The following is an 18253-nucleotide window of genomic DNA, read 5'->3' as shown; positions in this document are numbered from 1 at the left end:
TGCTTTGAACAATACAGAGATTCCTTGTAAAACAATTATGTTATTTGGATATATTTTCATAAATTTGCCAAGGAAATTGCAGAATCTTTTCTGAAGCTGGAAATCGCATTAAGCTTCAAATCAAAATTGTGAAGTTAAGATGTAAAGCAAAGTTTTTACTATCATTTCTGGGAATATTTAACTTCTGTATTACTGAAGTCATTCATTACAGTCTCAATTTCATTGAATGCTGTGATTCTAAGCAGATAGGTATTTGACTAGTCTCAAGTAATCAGATTTAAGTATCTTTGAAGAATTGTTTTGTTTCACAGTTATCCAGCTCAGTAGGGTATACTTTTCTAAGTCAAGCCTGTAAGCACACAGAATCATTCTGGATTCAATAAACCCTGAACCTGAGTCAAAATCAAATAAATAATTTTCAGATTCTATTTGTTTATAGATGCATATTTCAACTTGTTCTTAGCATTTCCTGACTCTTTAATATAATGTAAGAAGTTAATCCATCAACTCTTAGATTCCTTAACAGACAATTTTTTCTGTTTACAGGCCTTTAGCCAGCCATAAAATCTCTTGCAAGCCAACTGCCTATCTTTGAGATTACCCCAACAGTGTGTTAAAATGTGAGGGAAAACCAACCTCCCAGCAATGGGAGATTCAACATGACAAGTCTGAGCAAAGAAAAGCTTCAATAACAAAGTAACAGTAAAATCGACTACTGTCATACATGCTGGTCTCATCAGCCAAACATTAATAATGGAAAAAATGTGAAAGAATTAAAGTCAAATGTTAACTTTTAGGAGTTCTCTCCTTTCAGAAAAAGAATCAGATGATGTATGATCCAGAGTGGCTGTACCCCCAAGTGCATGCCCAAGCACAAATAGCAAGTGTAGAAAATGCAGTGTAAGAATCAAAGATTATTTGTGCAAAAACTGAAAAAAAAAAAAAAATTGTGACCAGACTGGGGAAGGAGGATTTGGTTTTATCAGGAAGTAGATATCTTATTCATGTTGACAGATTCCTCAGAATGCTGACTCAAAACCAAACTTGAGGAATTTCATTGAATTAAAAAAGCATTATGAATTTATTATGGATCAAAAAAACCCAAACACAAAAAGGACGCCCAAAATACCCTAAAGAAGACCTACCAAAAAAAAAAAAAAAACAAACAAAAAAACCCAAACAAACCAAAAACAACAACAACCAAAAAAAATTAAAAAAAAAAAAAACAGAGATTCCAAGCTTACTCACATTTAAAAGCCGAAAGTTTTTAAATGCAAAATGTATGGTCATTAAGCATAACCTATGATTGTCGACCAGACTTTAATTTTAAAAATCAAGTTTATCCACAGGTAAAAAATTGTTTGTTATTTTGATCAGAATGAAAAGTATGTATGGTGAATTCCAATAGGTGTACTCTAATTCAAGAGCACAGGCACATGACAAAATACGTACCTCTTATTTCCATAAGCAAAAATAGGACTTAGGAAATGTTTAATTTTCTATGTGAGCTTTTTTCTTCTCTAACACTTCAAGTGGAACCCTATGACCTACCACGACAACTCTTAAAATGCAATTTTAATGCTTCGCAAAGCACATACAGGAATTTTATATCACTACCATAACAACATTTAATATTATTATTAAGCAGGATTAGAATGGATTTAAGAATGTTTTGAGAACCAACATGAAAGTGAGACACCCAGTTCTGAAACACAGCTTTTCCCATTGTAATCTGACTGATGCACCTGTAAAAACAAATGTAAAATCCAATTGTGGCGCATGGCTGACTAACATTCTTTCTAAAAAGATAACTTTATTTATTTAATAAATTTTCAGCATTTAACAGCATCCTAAAAAATAACTTCATAACTATTGGTAAATTACCAAGAACTACAGGGATTTAGGAATGGTATTCACTTAAATTTGCATTCTTTTACAAATAATACTTGGTTTTAACATGATTGAAGTTTCTCTCTCTTGTGTTTGTCTGGTCTTTACCAACATTTATCTATTTACTGGAGTAGTATGCAGTCAAAAAGGCATGGTCATGGTAGATCCCTCTCAAGAAAGGATAAATTAGATAGATAATACAAGATCCTTGACCAAGGTTAAGATTTATTTATAATGAATCATCTCCTATTTCTGTCATCAGTTTTATGTATGGTTATACTTACGGCTCTTTCTTTTGAACAAAAGAAATAGTTCTAGAAAACTGACACATGAAGAATCTTGCTCTGTGGATGAAAACTCCAACTGTTTAAACTACACAATCACAATGCCTTTAATAAAATATCAACATTAAAATACTGAAAAATAAAATAATACAGCTCTATTCCTTATAAGCAGTGAGCTGATCTGGGCTTCTCAACAGCTACTGGGCAGCTGTGAGATTACTTTGAATAATAAACTTTCTCTGATCAAGGTCAGATCAGAATGATCTATCTATTTAACAATGGCCAACAGTTATTTTCTTGTGCCACAGTAACATTTCTCAGCAGCACTGTTTGAGTATAGCATGAAACTATGCTCTGTAGTTTCTGCACTCTTGAAATAGTATTTTCCAGTCTTTAAAACAATTGTAATGGGTTGGTTTGGAGGGGTATTTTAGTTTGGGGTTTCAGGGTTTTTTTAAATTACTTGTTTTGGTTGGTTTAATAAGTAAGATCAAAGCACTCAACTCCAAGTTTCCTATAAACTTTTTCACATTTTTACCCCAGCTGAATACATTTTTCTTCTGAGAGAAATGAGACAAGAAGCTGCCAAGTTAGATAGTAGCTTGTGCAGCTAAAAACACCGTCCTCCATATCTCTTCATACCCAGAGGCATACACATCACTGCTGACACAAACCTCAGAGAAGCAAAATTGTCAGGACTCTGTTTAGTATTTTACTACATTACACTGGAGATCTTCAATGACAATTTAAAGTCTTTAAATTAACTCTTTCTTCTACATAAATGCTGAAATACCAGTAAAAGATGTCATATGGCAAGGAAGAATATGGAATACTAATGGAACAAGGCACAGTTAATACTTGGTAAAGTAATACTCAGGCAAAGACATTCAGCCCTGCAGCAGAAAAGGTTGTGGAAGTGCAGTAGTGAAATATGATCATGGAAATTCAGATAATTTGTTTTTTTACAGTTGTCAATGAAAATATTGGTGAATGTAGTGACCAATATTTTTTTTACATATAATAATTTAAAGCATTTTTAAATGGAACTTGAGTTTATTTGAAAAAGTTTTGTGCCACTTTGTGTTACTGAACAAAGTGTTTCCATAAGACAAAAAGGAAAACATTTGGTTGCTACTGAAAAAACTATTATAAATATATACAATGCTGGAATCATGATAATGTTTTAGGGGTTTTATTTAAATATATAGCACTTTTTACAGAAGCTTTAACATTAGTCCTAGTTCTGAAATAATCAATGTGTTAAAAAAATTTTCCCTGTGAAGTAAATAAACATAACTGGTTTTCTTAAAGATATGAAATTATATTGAAAGGTAACTAATTTCTAAAAATATTGAAAAAAAAATTGTTAAGAGACAATTATAAAACATGGGCTAAAAATATTTGAAAAATCAAAAGCATTGTAGTCCAGGTTACTAACACTGTATCTATGAAATATTGAACTTAGGGCATTTAAGTACTCATAAAGCATCTGAAAATCTTAGCATACCCCTATTCCTTGCCAGCACTGATAGAAAATTTTTTGAAATTTTGTATAACAGCACAAAGCAGTCTTCACCAACCATAAAATATTTCAATAAAACCTAGACTAACCCTTTTCCAGTTTTCCTCTCTTTTTGCTTAATACCTCAACTACATTTGTGGTGACACCAAAGCAAATATTTTCTGGTTATCAGTGGGTTTACTTTCTCACAAAATACACAAAATTATTTTCCATTTATTAATTCAATATCAGAGCTACATGAACTCTAAAATTTAAACTACTATTTTATTACTACTTCAGCTTCTTGGTCTTTAAAATTATTGTTGAACAGGGGATTCATGGAATTAAAATCTCATCTGGCTTTCAACCTACTAACTATGTTTGGGCGGTTATCCATGTGGGTAAGGTTTTCTAGAAAATGTGCCTGATGAAATAGAGGAGTCAAATACAGAAGTAATGATAATAATCTTCTGCCTCCTCAGGAGTTCCCATAATTGATCAGCAAAGAACTAAAAGCTCAGCATATCCTGGTTCCTTATAGTAAAGGCTCAAAAAACTCACCTAGAGGTTTGTTGCAGTACTGTAGCTTTAATCTCACTAAGAGATTATACTGTAGCAGAAATGGACTTCACAAGGCTCTACTGATTTACAGCACTGCTAGCTGAACCCTGAAACATTGGCGTAATTATCTCCTCTTAAAAGTGTACTGAAAGGAAGTTACTATGGTTCTCACACAGGTAAATCCTCTATAAATTAAGATTTCCCTTACGCCAAGAATTTTGGTCCATGGCAAACAGAGTTGATGTCTTAACAAGAACCACTTCTACATTTTAGCAGTTGCAGTGGGGTGTTGTGGGTAGGAGCACGTATACATCCTCAGCTTCATTCACAGAAAGAATGAAGGAATTCCTATTTTTTTAGGATAGGAAATTCTAGTGTCCTCTTTTTTTCTGTCATAAATATGCTTTACTTAGTGCATTCTTTGCTAAATTTCATGTTTTATTGCTTGAATTTTTTTATTTTCAAGACCACTTTGAAAATATTCATGATGATCACACCCTGTTAGAACACATTCTTTCACCTTCACATCTCTTTGCTATCCCAGGCTCACACTACTTGTCAGGAAGCAGATGGATAATCATTATGAGCCCTTCTATCAAAGACCTCTGATGCACCCTCAGGCACTTCTCCTGGTTTACATTAATGATAACTCCAGCAAAGGAAACATACTCCCACCTTTTTTTCCTGCATTTGGGTCACCACAGCACAAAAAATCTCTGTGTGTGTGTGTTTGCACACATTCACATAGAGCTGCACTTGTGAAATTATTGCTGCTTAGTTCCTTTGTTCAAGTCACAAAGAAAACTTTGTGACATTCAAATTATTGCCAAAAATAAGTAAAGGGACTTATCAGAAGTACAATAACCAATTGTTAACATGGATTGGTGAAAATATTTTTAAGTATACAACCACAGTGGAGTAGAAGACAAAGCGCTTCTACTTTTCTGTCCTTAGAACCATCAGATAGGTTCTGGTGAGTAGAACACCAGTTGCCTGTAGAAACAAAGTGTAGAATGCTTCCAAAAATATGTGTTACAACTCCTATAAACTAGAAGATGACAGTAAGGACAAAAAAGGAAATTATTGTGAACAGACTGCCTGCGGCCACACAACAGCTAAATACAACAACTTTATCCAACTCAAGCATCTTCCCATGAATGAAAAGAGTAAAAAAATACTCTGAAAAGCAAGCCACACTCCTTATTTGACAACAGGGTATAGCCTTACTTTAAATTATAACAAAAGTAATGTTTAATGAACACTGATGATCACAGAACAATAGAAATCTACAGCTCAATTTGAAATCTCCAATGTCTGGACACAAAAGGTCACAAATGGACAACACTGAGCATGCTCTGACTGACTAACATTGATTTGATCTTTAAATGTGACTTTTCATTGTTTAGGCAGGTTTGAAAAGACATTATAAAATCTGATTTAATGCATTTTTGAACACATTTTTCTTAGCTGTATCACAGGCACACAGTCAGTTTCTGCAGGCATATTGAATGTCGTGAATGACAGAGTCTGTTAAGATCTGAAGAGATAAGCCTTAATAACACTCATATGTTATAGTCTTTCCTTCTCAAGGACATCCAAACAAATACATATAGCATTACTGGAAGGAAGTCACATGTATCTTTCACAAATTTCCATTTTCTTCCCTCAGTTGCTTACAGATGAGGTATGCACAGGTTGTACCATTTCTCCTGAACCGACCCCATGCATGCTTCTTTCAAGGCTAAGAAAAGATCAAATCTAGGCAAAACCAAATTATTTAACTATGTTTCTGCTCTTTATGTACACATCATACTCAATATTCAATAACAAGCAGAGGGATGTAACTGAATAAATTCTTGGTTTAAAAAAAAAATAAAGCAATGTTTATTTTGCTAAATTATCTGATCATTTTGTCAAATGTTGTCTTTATGTTTGATTTTGACTAGACAGAAACAAAAATCTTACTATTTGCCCAATTGTATATGGCCTTCTTAGACAAACAGTGGGGTTTTTTTCCATTAACCCTCTTCAATTCCTTTCTGTTATTTGTTCAGCACTGATGGCCTTGAATTCATCTGCATTATTTTGTTCAAACCACCTCCATCCCACTTATCAACTGTTTTTCTTTCAACAAAATGAAGAGAACAGTGTTGTTCTCTGGGAGCATGTCCAAGTAGTTCATTGACTGAAATAGATCAGCACCTCAGGGTATGAAGGAAAGCACCAAAAACTTAGCTTTGAAAATGGACAGGTTCAAAAGCACAGTTGTTAAAAATTAGCAAGACATACTCCTTCAGTAATTGATATTTTCTTTTAAAAATAAGAGTACCAAGTTTCCTCTCAAATTAGCTATGACCAGTCATTGGCCTTGCATTTGAATTTTGCACAGTAATATTTTCAAAAATCTGATTTAGAGAGTGAGACATCAAACGTCCATTGCTGAAGGGACTAGAAGTATATATGGGTGCCTCAAAATGCCAGAGAAAATAGGTATTTCTAAGCAGTATATAAGTATTTTTTAAAATGCATAATCATTAACTTGAAAATGTGGCTAGGGTAAGGTTTTCTTATGATTTGAATAAAAAATCCCAACTTTATTAGTATAGTGTACATGAAAACTGTAAACATTGCTGAAGAGCAGAAACTGGACAAGCAAAGGAGTTTCAAGTTTGATTCCCTAGGGCTCAATCCTGATATTGGTCATTTAGTGGCCAAATAAGAAAGATGAATTTTAATACTCAAATACATGATGATAGTTTATTAAAAGTTCTCCATTACATTTTTAAGCATTTTTTTTAAATATTTGCTATTAAAATGCATAAAATGTGAACATACATATTCCCATTAATATATAAAACCTAAAACCACTGTGATTAAGCATTTTAAAAGAAAATTAATTCTGCTCTTGTACAGTACTCTGTGTCATTCTAATTTTTCTAAAGTACCTTTTTACTCAAATTCTTAACAAATAAGTATCATGGAACTTCTTTTAAAGATTTCCTGCCTTGTAGGATAAATGTTCCAAATATCAGTGAGATTATTGCTTTAGAAAATAGTTTTCTCTTACAGAATATGCAATCTTTATGTTTGCTACTGTAATTTACATATATTTCTACATAGTACAATATTTCTGATTGTGTTACAGTATTTGATCAGTAAAACAGGTTATTCTACTATTGAACTGCAGTAACCAACAAGTATACCATTTCCAACTTTAAAAAAAAATCCAAACCAAAAAGCACCATCAGTCAAATATTTTCATGATGTTGCATTTGTTTTATAGTTCATGCCTCTATATTGTTAAGGTAAATAATAAGTGAACAACAAATGGAGGTGCAAAAAAAGGTAGTGTAACTTTAAAAGATAATTGGGAAAAAAAATTACAAGGAAAGACAGGTCCTGGAATTAGCACCTTTGCTAATGGTAACCAGCACAGCTGGTTTGGCTTGAAGAGTGTTGTATTCAACATCTCTATGGACCTAATCATGCAACTTAGGAATACTCCAACACCAGTTCATAGAGGCAATGACTGTACCTAGGATAAACTGGCAAACACCCATGAACTTTAACACAATTTCTTCATTTTAGCATGAGAGGAATCTAAGCTACTCTTTTCCTAAACAGCATGCTACAGCTTACAGCTTTGATTCTTATTTCACTCCATATTAACATAAGCCACTGAGCAGAACAAAGAGAATAATCAGACCTCAGGCATACAGCAAGTTATCTTATTCCAATATTTGATCCATAAATTGTTGTTTCGAATCGCTACATAAGAGACTTTACATAATTTCCTCTCATCTGTGGTGTAAATATAAAAGCACACCATCATAAGTCAACTTTGCACTAAACTCTCAAGGACTGTACATCTCTGACAATCTCAATGTATGGTACTGACTGATGACTGAGCACTCACACTATAAAAATATAGGTAGAAACAGAAGAATTAATTGGTTTCCAAGTAAGTAGAAGAACTGGCTTCATCAAAGTTTTGCAATCTGAACAGTTGGGGCAGGACTGAAAATATTTGCTTACATGCTTTAAAAAGTGAAAGTCAAATTTTACCATTGTGAACTGTGAGACTCAGATTTTCTTATAAATGTTTCATGCTTACTAGTGTAATTATTTTAATTATGGACTCTTTGGTAAATCATGTCCTAATTGTGCAACTTCTAAATAACAGCATAAATGTGAGTTGATTGATATAGCTGACATATGTTTAGCTCTTGAGCTGATTGAAATAGCTTGTATATATTTAGCTCCCAGAGAAGGACAAAAGCCCAAATGGATGGCAGGTTCAATAAACTAATCTTTAATAAATTTACCCGGATTATTACCTAATCATGTATATGTTTTATTTTTAAGAAAAGTGTTTTATATTCAGTATCAATTACCTTAGGACAAAAACATTTTAAAGTAATAGATATTTCTGCATTCAGAGTAATGTAGCAATTTAAAACACTGTACTGGACATACATAAGGAACTGTGTACAAAGATGGCACAGTTTTTCAGAGTGAAATATTTCTACACCTTTTGAAGAAACTTGATAAGCTTTATTCAATAAATTTCTGTAAAGTAATCAGTTAAATATATGTGTTCACAAACAAGTCCTCATTTACAGGACTAACTATGATTATCTATTGTGAAAACAAGCACCACCCACTTGCTGGCAAGTGTTTAGCAGAATGAGTGAACAGTGTCTAATTCAGCATTTTTGTATTTTTGTGTCAGGAAGAAACTGATGATCCATTGATATATCATCATCATAAATTTCCATCTGAAAAAAATGCAATATGTTGTGATAGACACCAAAGCCTGGGGAGAAAACAAAAAACCCCACTTTGACTTCCCCATGTTGCTGATTCCATGAGAGACATGGTTCATCTAGCCTAACTTAAGCCATCTCAGACTTATCCAGCTTAAGTCAACCTTGTCTAATCCTTCTGCCTCTTTCACTCCCCAAATGCTGCAGAGGAGCCCTAAGGCATGGCTTAGACTAGGAGTTTAGTTTCAAGACAGAAATGAGGACTTCCAGATCTTTTTTTTACTTTTTCCATGGATTTTCTCAGAAAGTTAGAAAAACAAAGACTTTACAAGAAGGACCAGGAAAAAAAAACATATTCAAATATGCATTTCTCTTTCATTTAAGTAATCATTTTTCATTTCACCATTTCAAAGTAAATAAGGAAAAAGACAAAGTGCGAGGAAAGGATCAAATACAGGATCAAAAATTTAAAAAAAAAAAAAAAATCAAATATTTTTCTCTCAAAATTATTCTGCCCATCAATGAAACCACATTTTTCCATTTGTCTGTAAATATATGACCCTAACTTTTAGCTATACATACTGGAATCAGATAGTATGTTTTTCAAATTAGTAAACGGAGACAAAGTAAAATATAATGATAAAAGAAAAGAAGAGGGGGAAAAAAGTAATCAAAATTTGAAATTAACAACAGTTCCTGACAGCAAAATAGGAAAGTTCTTCCTGGACTGTTCTTCTGTCAGTTATGAAGCCTTGTACAAGAATTAATGATTCCAACAATGAGGGGTTTCATGACAGAAGACTGACAGACACTTTCAACACTCCTAGTTCAATTGACCTCAAATCCAAATCACGGGGGTTTTTTGGAAAAAAAAAAAATAGGTTTTAAAGAGTCTGTGAGTGGAAATAATAATATAATAAAACAGACATTCAGTTAATGTACATTAATGTATCTTCTCCAAAAATTAGAGTCTCTAAAACCCATAAATGACTTTTCCTTCCAGTGCACAGATAACAAAGTTTACTGTGAACTAAGAACAAACTTTCCGATCTAAACTCTACAGTGTAGCTGTGCTTTAAACTACTCCTACTGTAGTCTCCACTGACAATACCAGCAGGGAACCTCTTTTTCTATGCCCCAGGCAGAAACACCTGGAAGTGGAAACACTTGAAAAAAAATTGTTATCTAAAAATTGTGTATTTCATTTCAAAGCAACCCACCAAACACATTCCTAGATGAGTTACTGTGTTTCAATAGAATTTTGGACTAGAAGAATAATATTCAAGGAAATTTGAATCATGACTGATCCAAGTCACCTGCAAATTTTGATACAAGCATAGTTCTGCAGCAATGCAAAAAGAGCATTCTTGACTTGAACATTTGCACCCATTTTTCACTTCTAAATTTTGCCTAAAGGAAAAAAAGCACGGTGGTTTTAATTCATTAAGAAGTACTGTTAATGAAATTTAGATTATGCTTTTGAGTTTGCTAAGTGTTTTACATCGCTCTACTATAACACCTGCTTTATCCAAATCTGGCTGAGCTCCACTATTGGAATAATGATCATCACTTATTTGTTCTGTATTCTTTGCATTACTGAGAGCTCTGGCTGTTTAAATTGAAGGTGCCCAATACTATTGTTTTATAACAAAGGAACTAAAGTATTCGGGGGGGAGAAATGGGGCGAGAGTGAGGAGAAGAAAGGGGGGAACACAGCATGGATGGCATAAGACATGCACAAAATGATAAGTATTAATATAACAGTGATCTTTGATTCTCCATATTCCAGTTAAGATGTGACAGCATAATGACATTATGTCATTATGTTATCATGCTGTTTAATCTAATCTTCCAACATACATTACAGCACAACACTATAAAAAGCTTATTCAGGAAAAATTAATTTGCCTTGCAGATTGGGGAGTATGGAAATAAGACACCCTCTATTTTCTCTTTTGCATTATTGACATACCTTCTAGTAATTGTTCCTCTGAAAGAGATTAGAGGGGATGAAGGTTAAAACTCAGAAACAGACAAGGTAAATACATTAAGTAGAGTACAAAGATCTGCTTTATTTACAATGACTACAAAATGTTTGGTTTGCTTTTTTCTCTAAATTGAGGGGATTTTCTCTGGTATAAAATAAATACATAGATAAATGGGGGAAAACACGTCTAAATCTAAACTAATAAAACTAAACTCTAGTATTTGAATTTAGAAAAATCTCCTTTTCTCTAGTTTTTTATCTCTGGTGGCAGAAACCATTTCTTTCAGCAACCACATTTAACTGGAGGCATTACTTGAACATTGCATCTCTTCAAAGGACAAGTAGCAGTCAGTAAGAAGCAAGTTATCAGTAAGAATAAGCAGTCAGTAAGAATTCAAGCTATCAGCAATTGTGTGAAAATCATTTTATGAGACTATTGGTGTTCCAAACGCTGGGTGAAAGGATCTGGGGATATTCCAGAAAGCCCACATGGATGAAAGTTTTCTTAACCTACATTAAATCTTGATAATGCAATAATGAGTATTTTAAAAGGATAAGTCTAATTCCCCTATCTAGTGCAATAAAGACTGTATACAGCTAATCAGCTTTGCCCTTTCAATTAAACTCATCCAGGACGTTCTATGTAGTCAGCACCCTGAATGAGTCATTAAAATTCTCGTTCTGTAAGAGTTGTGTGCAGTGCACCGTTGTTTCTAAATTCCATTAAATCCAAACGGTTTTTATCGCCCCATGACCACTGTGACTTCAATCAGCCAATTTAATTACCTTACAAAATTGTCAGCAGAAGCAGCAAAGAAAAACAGGAAGGGTTGTGACGTTATCAAATTGAAATCTTCCTCTGTGCTGTTTAATCTAGACCAGTCAATAACAATGCTTCTCACCCCCTTGCTGCCTTCCCGAGGCTCTTAACCTTACTCTTCTTTCAAAGATTCCTGTTGTTGTTTGTAAGACTGATTTTGAACTCATCTTCGTGAGGATGTTAACAGATATTGAAAGATTCTTCTCCTTGGCAGTAAATTTTTCATTGGCTCTGAATGCTGGACTTGCCAAGACACAGACCCCCGAGGGCTGCCATGAGAGTTTGGCTTGCAGATTTTCATCACACTCTTGATCTGAAGGCAGACTGCTTTCCCACTCAAACAAGATAAGTACAATTGTTTGTTTCTCTCAAATAGAGGTGGAAACCTTACCTTCTCCCACTAAAAGGATATCAGTGCAAAATCCAAAGGAAAGAAAGTACATATCCAGGAAGTTTAATGCAACTCACTTAAGAAAACTCCACTCGATTACCCAGCAGGTATTTTTCACTTGACCTCGTCTCACACATCTGCACAGAGCTTGTTCCCACTGCTGTGCCATAACTTCACTGGCTTTAATTGCTACCATTTTAAAATGGTCTCCTGAATGCCAGAACCATGTTTTGACACCCAGTGTCACCTCCACAGGCAGTGGATGCAACGATCCAGCCTCTTCGCTGGTTTTACCACACTGGAGCTCATAAAAACAATTATATGGAGATAAACTCAATCTGTTTGAGACAAAAGAGCTCAGCTAAGAAGTGCCATGTCAGATGAAACCCATGCTAAATCTTCACAGAGGAAGACTCAAACGTCTAGCAATTCCCCTCTGGGGGTTCCCACAAAGAAGTTGAAAAATGAGGGGGACTTTTTCTAAATCACAAAGAGTACACTATTTTATAATACTTGATTTGCTATGATTATTATGTAGGGCAATGGGAAAGTGCTAGCCTTCATGGGGACTTGGCGTAGTATTAAAAAAAATTAAAAAATAGTCACTAGTAAGAAATGCTTCTGGTGAGAGTTCAAAACTCTTCCTTTTTCCTTTGAAAAGTTTTCCTATCTCTCTCTTGACTTTCTTTTGCTTTTAAGCTGGAAGAAGCCACATGCACGCACACACCCTTCCTTTGTAGCTCATTGTAACACAAAACATTCAGCTCCCTCTCTCATCTGCTTCAAGTCAGGCAACTCCAAAGCACCAAAAAGTCAAAACTACAGGTATATGCCTCTACTTGTCTTTACCCTTCTTAAATGTCCTGAAGAAAATAAAACATCACACAAAGTGGGTTAAAACCTATCAGGTAAGTGAGCACCCTGCAGCGTAGATCTTTAGTCTTTCATCACATTTCCAGGAATAATGAGAGCAAATACAGTGGACAAACCTCTTTCACCTTCCCATCACAGGTCTCTCTTCACACCTTTGCTGTAGGAAGGAGGAGCTGCTCACAGCAGTAGAGACAAGGCCGGAAACGAGCAGTTTAAATAAAAAGGACATTTTAGAGCGCCCCAGACTTCAAAGTGCTGACAACCCAGCTCCATATAGTGGTAGTAGGTGGGGGAAAAAAATGGGATTTAAATAGCCCAGGCTCTTACTGCCTTGGACAAGACAAGGGGTGGGTTTCTGAAAACACAGGTGAGCAATTACAGGTGTTTGACAGCTCTTAATGGGCTTGTTAATTCAGCATTTCGGGGACAAGGTGTTGAGATGCCTTTAGGGGGTAAAGGCAGACCGAGAAAAGAGGCCCTATGTACCCTGCCCCACGTCATGGGCAGAGGGGCCGATCGGCTGGGCTCTGGATCCGCCGAGCTCCCTGGAATTTCTTGGGAGCCGCTGCCGTGTGTCTGAGCACACACAGGAGCGGTGAATCGGAAAGCTGCGAAATGTGATCCCCGATAACGTAAAGGATGTGCCGGCGGTCACGTACTTTGGCTTTTGTTCGCTGCCAAGTGATAAGGAAAAGGTTTCCATCACACTTAGCACAGCGGAGAGACAAATACTAGGCTGCTGCTTTTCTCCCTCGTCAAGGTGGGACTCATCCTTTTATCCGCATCAATGATTTAGGGCTGGTCCCACCTGACACCCTCGCGTGCCGTAGAGACAAACCTCATCTCCAGCGCTCCCTGGGCTCGCTTGTGGGAAGCTGTTCAGAAAGGGCAAGGGAGGGAGACTGCTGGCATGGCCCATGAAGCAATGTGGCACTCAGGAAGGGCGCCAGGTGTGATGCCCAGCTCCGGCAGCAGCAACAGGCAGGTGTCCAGATGCCTTACAAGTGTCGCCGGGGAGGCAGCGGTGCCATCGCGCCACCCTCTCTCCGTGTTTGCTCCATAAGGTACAGACAGAAACAACCTCCCGAATCTGACAAATAGCCCAGGCGGTCCGACTTCCCTGTGTGGTTGCTGAAAGGTAGCTTGAGAGAGAGAGGGAGGGAGAGAAAGGACGCGCTGGCTAGTCCCAACAATGAGAGCAGCCGTGGGAAGGACAATGCGAATCCATGGTGGCTAATTTGCACAGGAGGAATGAGGGGGCTGCAGCTCTGGCAGGCTTCAAGCTCTCCCCTGTTGCCATAGCACTGCTGGCTGAGGAAGGAGAGCGAGGGCTGGCAGGCTGCCTTCTGGAGGGAATCTCCTCAGCTCCCCCTTCTCCTCGGGAAGGGCTCCACGGCATCCCGTCCTCCTGGCCGCAAGGACATCCCAAAGGGACTGATAGCACGGGAACCCAGAGGGGGCGGTGGGGAGTTCCCCCTCAGAAATAACCAAAGATTTCCCGCAGCTCAGTCCCTGCTCCCTCCCTCCACCCTGCTATGTCCTACGCAGAGACAGAGATGTCAGCCTTTGGAGAAGGCGTGGAAGTTCTCCCGTGGTTACAGACAGAGTGAGTTAGCCCGGACTAAGCTAAATGCAGACTCCTTTAAAACTGAGGTGTGCAACAGGCCCGGATAAGCAAGGCAAAAGTCTTCCTGCTCTTTTCACGTCTAACATTCTCCACAACAAAATAAACTTATCAACTTCTCCCTACCTACTTTTAATGTTCAGTGATGGTTTGGCGACAATTCTTTTCAAAGGCTGCTACAAACAGCGGAGTGAGCGCAACTCGTTGGCCAGCTGTGTGACCAGGAGACAGCTGGGAAGGGAAGTTAGCCCAGTAAAACATTCACACACACCACCATGTCACTGGGCAGCAGAGACGCGCTGCATCACCTTTCAGCCGCGGGGTTATTTATTGCTCTAACGGGGTTATTTATTGCCGGAGCGCTGCTCTGCAGGGCTGTCCCCAGGGTACACCAGACTGACACTTCAGAGGGAATTCCGCTCTAAAGAAGGAAAGTGCACCTCTCGCTAGTGCCGTGACCAGGAGGATGTTTGTTTACACAGCTGTACCTGAAAGTAACTCGGGCTCCTAGAGACAGACCCATGGAAAGACAGACAGCCGGCCAGTGCCATGTTACAGGCACCCTAGCGCTAAACTCAAGGCGATGATTATGGATCAGACTGATTGCAAAATAGACCCCACAGTGACATACGGGCCCGTTTCGCCATGTCCAAAGAAACAGGCATTCCTGAGGGCGGTTGCTAAGAGCAACGTGCCATAAGCACCACCTTTAGACCAGATGGAAGCAGGAAAAAAAGTGCTGCTAGGAATTCAGAGATTGGTAACAGCCTGGTGACTTTTTAATCATTACTCACCTTCCCCTCCATATAAAACTGTGTGCGGGGGTGCTGAATTAAATTAAAATAGATACAAACCAAGGCATTATTCTCAGGCAAAGGCAAGAGATTTCTGTGCCCCAAAGAAATGGATGCAGCGGCTGCCTCAGTTTATCGCGGACAGCGGGAATGCGGGAGATCCGCTCTTGCTCCGGCCACCCGCGCTGTCGGCAGGCACAGAGGATGCTGCTTGTATGGGGGAGCAATTTTCAGCCTGTCCCTTGCTGGCCGCCCCCCGCCGAGGCTCACCCGCTGTACCCGGGCGACCAGGAGGATGCTGATGCGGGGCTCCCATCGTATCTCGCCCCGGACTAGCACCGAAGGACATCCCCGGCCGCACAGACCCCTTCGGACCTGCTTTCCGAACTTTCCGTCCTGCCCTTCCTCGCTGCAAAACTTCTGTAGGGGATGCAGCGGCTGGAATTTGTCCCTTGCTTGCTTAGACACACGAACGTGCGCCCTTGCACAGGCAGAGCTCCTAAGGTCAGTGCCCTGGTCCAGCTGGGATAGCCTTTAAACTGTAAACCCTCTCTACTCTTGAAATGCCATTCTGATCTGCTTGCCTGCTTGCCTTTTTTTTTTTTTTTTTCTTTTTTTCCCCGGGAGCGGGAGGAACTCCTACAACTTTCCTCGCATAGAAAAGCTGTGCTTTCGAAAGGTACCGTAAAAGCTCTTCCCCGAGCACCGCTCAAGACATAAATCATCTCTTCTCTAACCCAAAACGCCACTCAAATGTCAAGCAAACAGACAGATACTTCAAAGGAAATCAGCCCAGAGGTCTCAAATCACAGCGTTACGGCCGCACGGGATCGGCTCGGGGGATCAGAGACGGGCGGCCGAAACTCAACAACTACTTGACAGGTTTTCAACTGATGGATCACCGTATTAGCCATGCTTTCCCCTACCAGGGAAACAATAATGCAAAACAATGGAAACAATTACGAGGAAGCCACACAAGCTGCGCAGAGCCTTAGGCAACACGTTCGCCACTCTTTTTTCTATTGTTATTATAATTATCATCACCATCGTGCCGTTACTACGGCTACAATGAGCAGCAGCGACAGAAAAAAAAAATCACACAGCAATTCATCCCTCCGGATGCAAAATAAAGAGGGACTTCGCTGCCCGACTCCGGCAGCACGTCCCAGCTCTCCCCCAGCATCCCCTTCGGAGTCAATCCTACGCACATCGCATTCAAGCTTAAACACACAATGAAAAAAGTGTCGGGAAATCTTACCAAATCTTAATACATGTGTGGTTCCTTGAGAATATCCAATCCACAGTAAGCAAAGAAGGAGTCTAATGGTGCATCTGAAGACTGAATTAGTTACAATACGGGAAATAATCTTCATGATGTTTCTATGCACACACGCGCTGCCTTACTTCCCCCTTCTGAGCCGTCAGGTTTCCCGGTAGGGTGAGAATGAGGATACGCAAACTGGCGGCCCTCAGATACGATCACGGCATGGTCACAGAGAGAGCAGAGAGTCTACGCTTCCCAAACCCATTAGCAATCCCTGCATGTTCTTCATTCACTGCGCCAAGGAGCAACCTTCAACTGCAAGGAATGGTGGGACATCCATGTTAGTCGGGGGAGAATCCTTGAGAAATCCAAACACACACAGCGTCCAGCCGAGTAAACCTGGGAGGCGAGAAAGGAGGAAAATCAATCGGTAATCCAGCTCGAGAGACCGCTGAGGTGCCGCCACACAGCGAGCGCCCGCGTTTCACTGGCGGAGCCTTTGCCGCGCTCCCGTTCTACTGCACTGCTGCACAGCTTCTGACGCGCAGCCAAGATTAAGTGAGAGAAATTGAGATAGCTCTTCTCTGCTTAAGGCTGCCTGCCAGACAGCCTTCCCAATTTCTATTATGCAACCGATCTGATCGCCCAGCTTTTTCGGAGGGGAAAAAAACCCCAGCTCGGTTATATTTACATACTTCTTATTGTTATCAGTTATTCAGTTGTTCTGAACAATGGCTAAAGGGGCGGGAGGGCAGGGGGGGCGGGGGGGGAGTGCTGCTGGAAGGGAGAAGGGAATCGGTTGTGTGACAATCAATTCCTGTATTTCAATAGCTGACTGCTTGGGTCGAGATCACTTAGCTTTGGAGTTGTGAAAGAGAAGGCTGACAACAAAGTCATGCAGGTTATCACAGTAACGTTCAGGTTTGGGGGGGAAAAATTACAGTCATTAACTGTTACTCATTTTAGTGCATGATGTAGGATAAATGCTGTGGCTTGTGTAGTGACTGTCCCTAGGAACTTGCTCCGGACTCAGTGATAACGGAGCACCAGGCTGCTTTTGCAAGGTAACAGGAATCGGCAGCGCTGGAACAACCTTGTTGAATGCACAGACCTGTTTCACTAAACTTGCTTGAAATTGCAGTGTTGCTTAAAAGACAGTAACTAGGGGATTTACTAGTTTGCGATTTTCACTTTATTCTGCCACTCTCAATTTGCACTCTGCTTTCTTTTCACTCCAGTATTGTGGAAATGTTGCTGTTCCTCCCTATACTATGACCTATGTAGTTTGTCATTTTGCTGTCCTCAGTGAGAACAACAGCATTCCCCATTTGATAATGGGATACTGAGTTCATATCTGGAAATGCAGCCACAGATTTTTGGGTTTTGACCAGATGTTCCAAAGATAAACCCATTCTGTGGACTACTTCAGATTTTCCTTGGAAATGCAATTAGTTATGTGTCTGCATCCACTGAAATACATTAAACCAGGACTGTCAGA

The 18253-nt window shown here is 38.8% G+C and overlaps 1 protein-coding gene across 3 annotated transcripts in view; it reads right to left on the bottom strand.

Moving 5' to 3' along the window:
* The window catches only part of GRIK2 (glutamate ionotropic receptor kainate type subunit 2), a 351000-nt gene extending 334035 nt beyond the window's left edge, over positions 1–16965 (bottom strand). For all 3 annotated transcript variants that reach the window (XM_058802832.1, XM_058802833.1, XM_058802834.1), the window contains exon 1: positions 16750–16965. In XM_058802832.1, coding sequence (XP_058658815.1) covers positions 16750–16864 — 115 coding nt within the window. In that variant the 5' untranslated portion in view covers positions 16865–16965. The remainder of the gene's footprint in view (positions 1–16749) is intronic.
* Between the last annotated feature and the right edge of the window lie 1288 nt (positions 16966–18253).

Source organism: Ammospiza caudacuta, chromosome 3 (assembly GCF_027887145.1).
Source record: "Ammospiza caudacuta isolate bAmmCau1 chromosome 3, bAmmCau1.pri, whole genome shotgun sequence".
Lineage (NCBI taxonomy): Eukaryota > Metazoa > Chordata > Aves > Passeriformes > Passerellidae > Ammospiza > Ammospiza caudacuta.
This window is presented reverse-complemented; position numbering and strand designations above follow the sequence as displayed.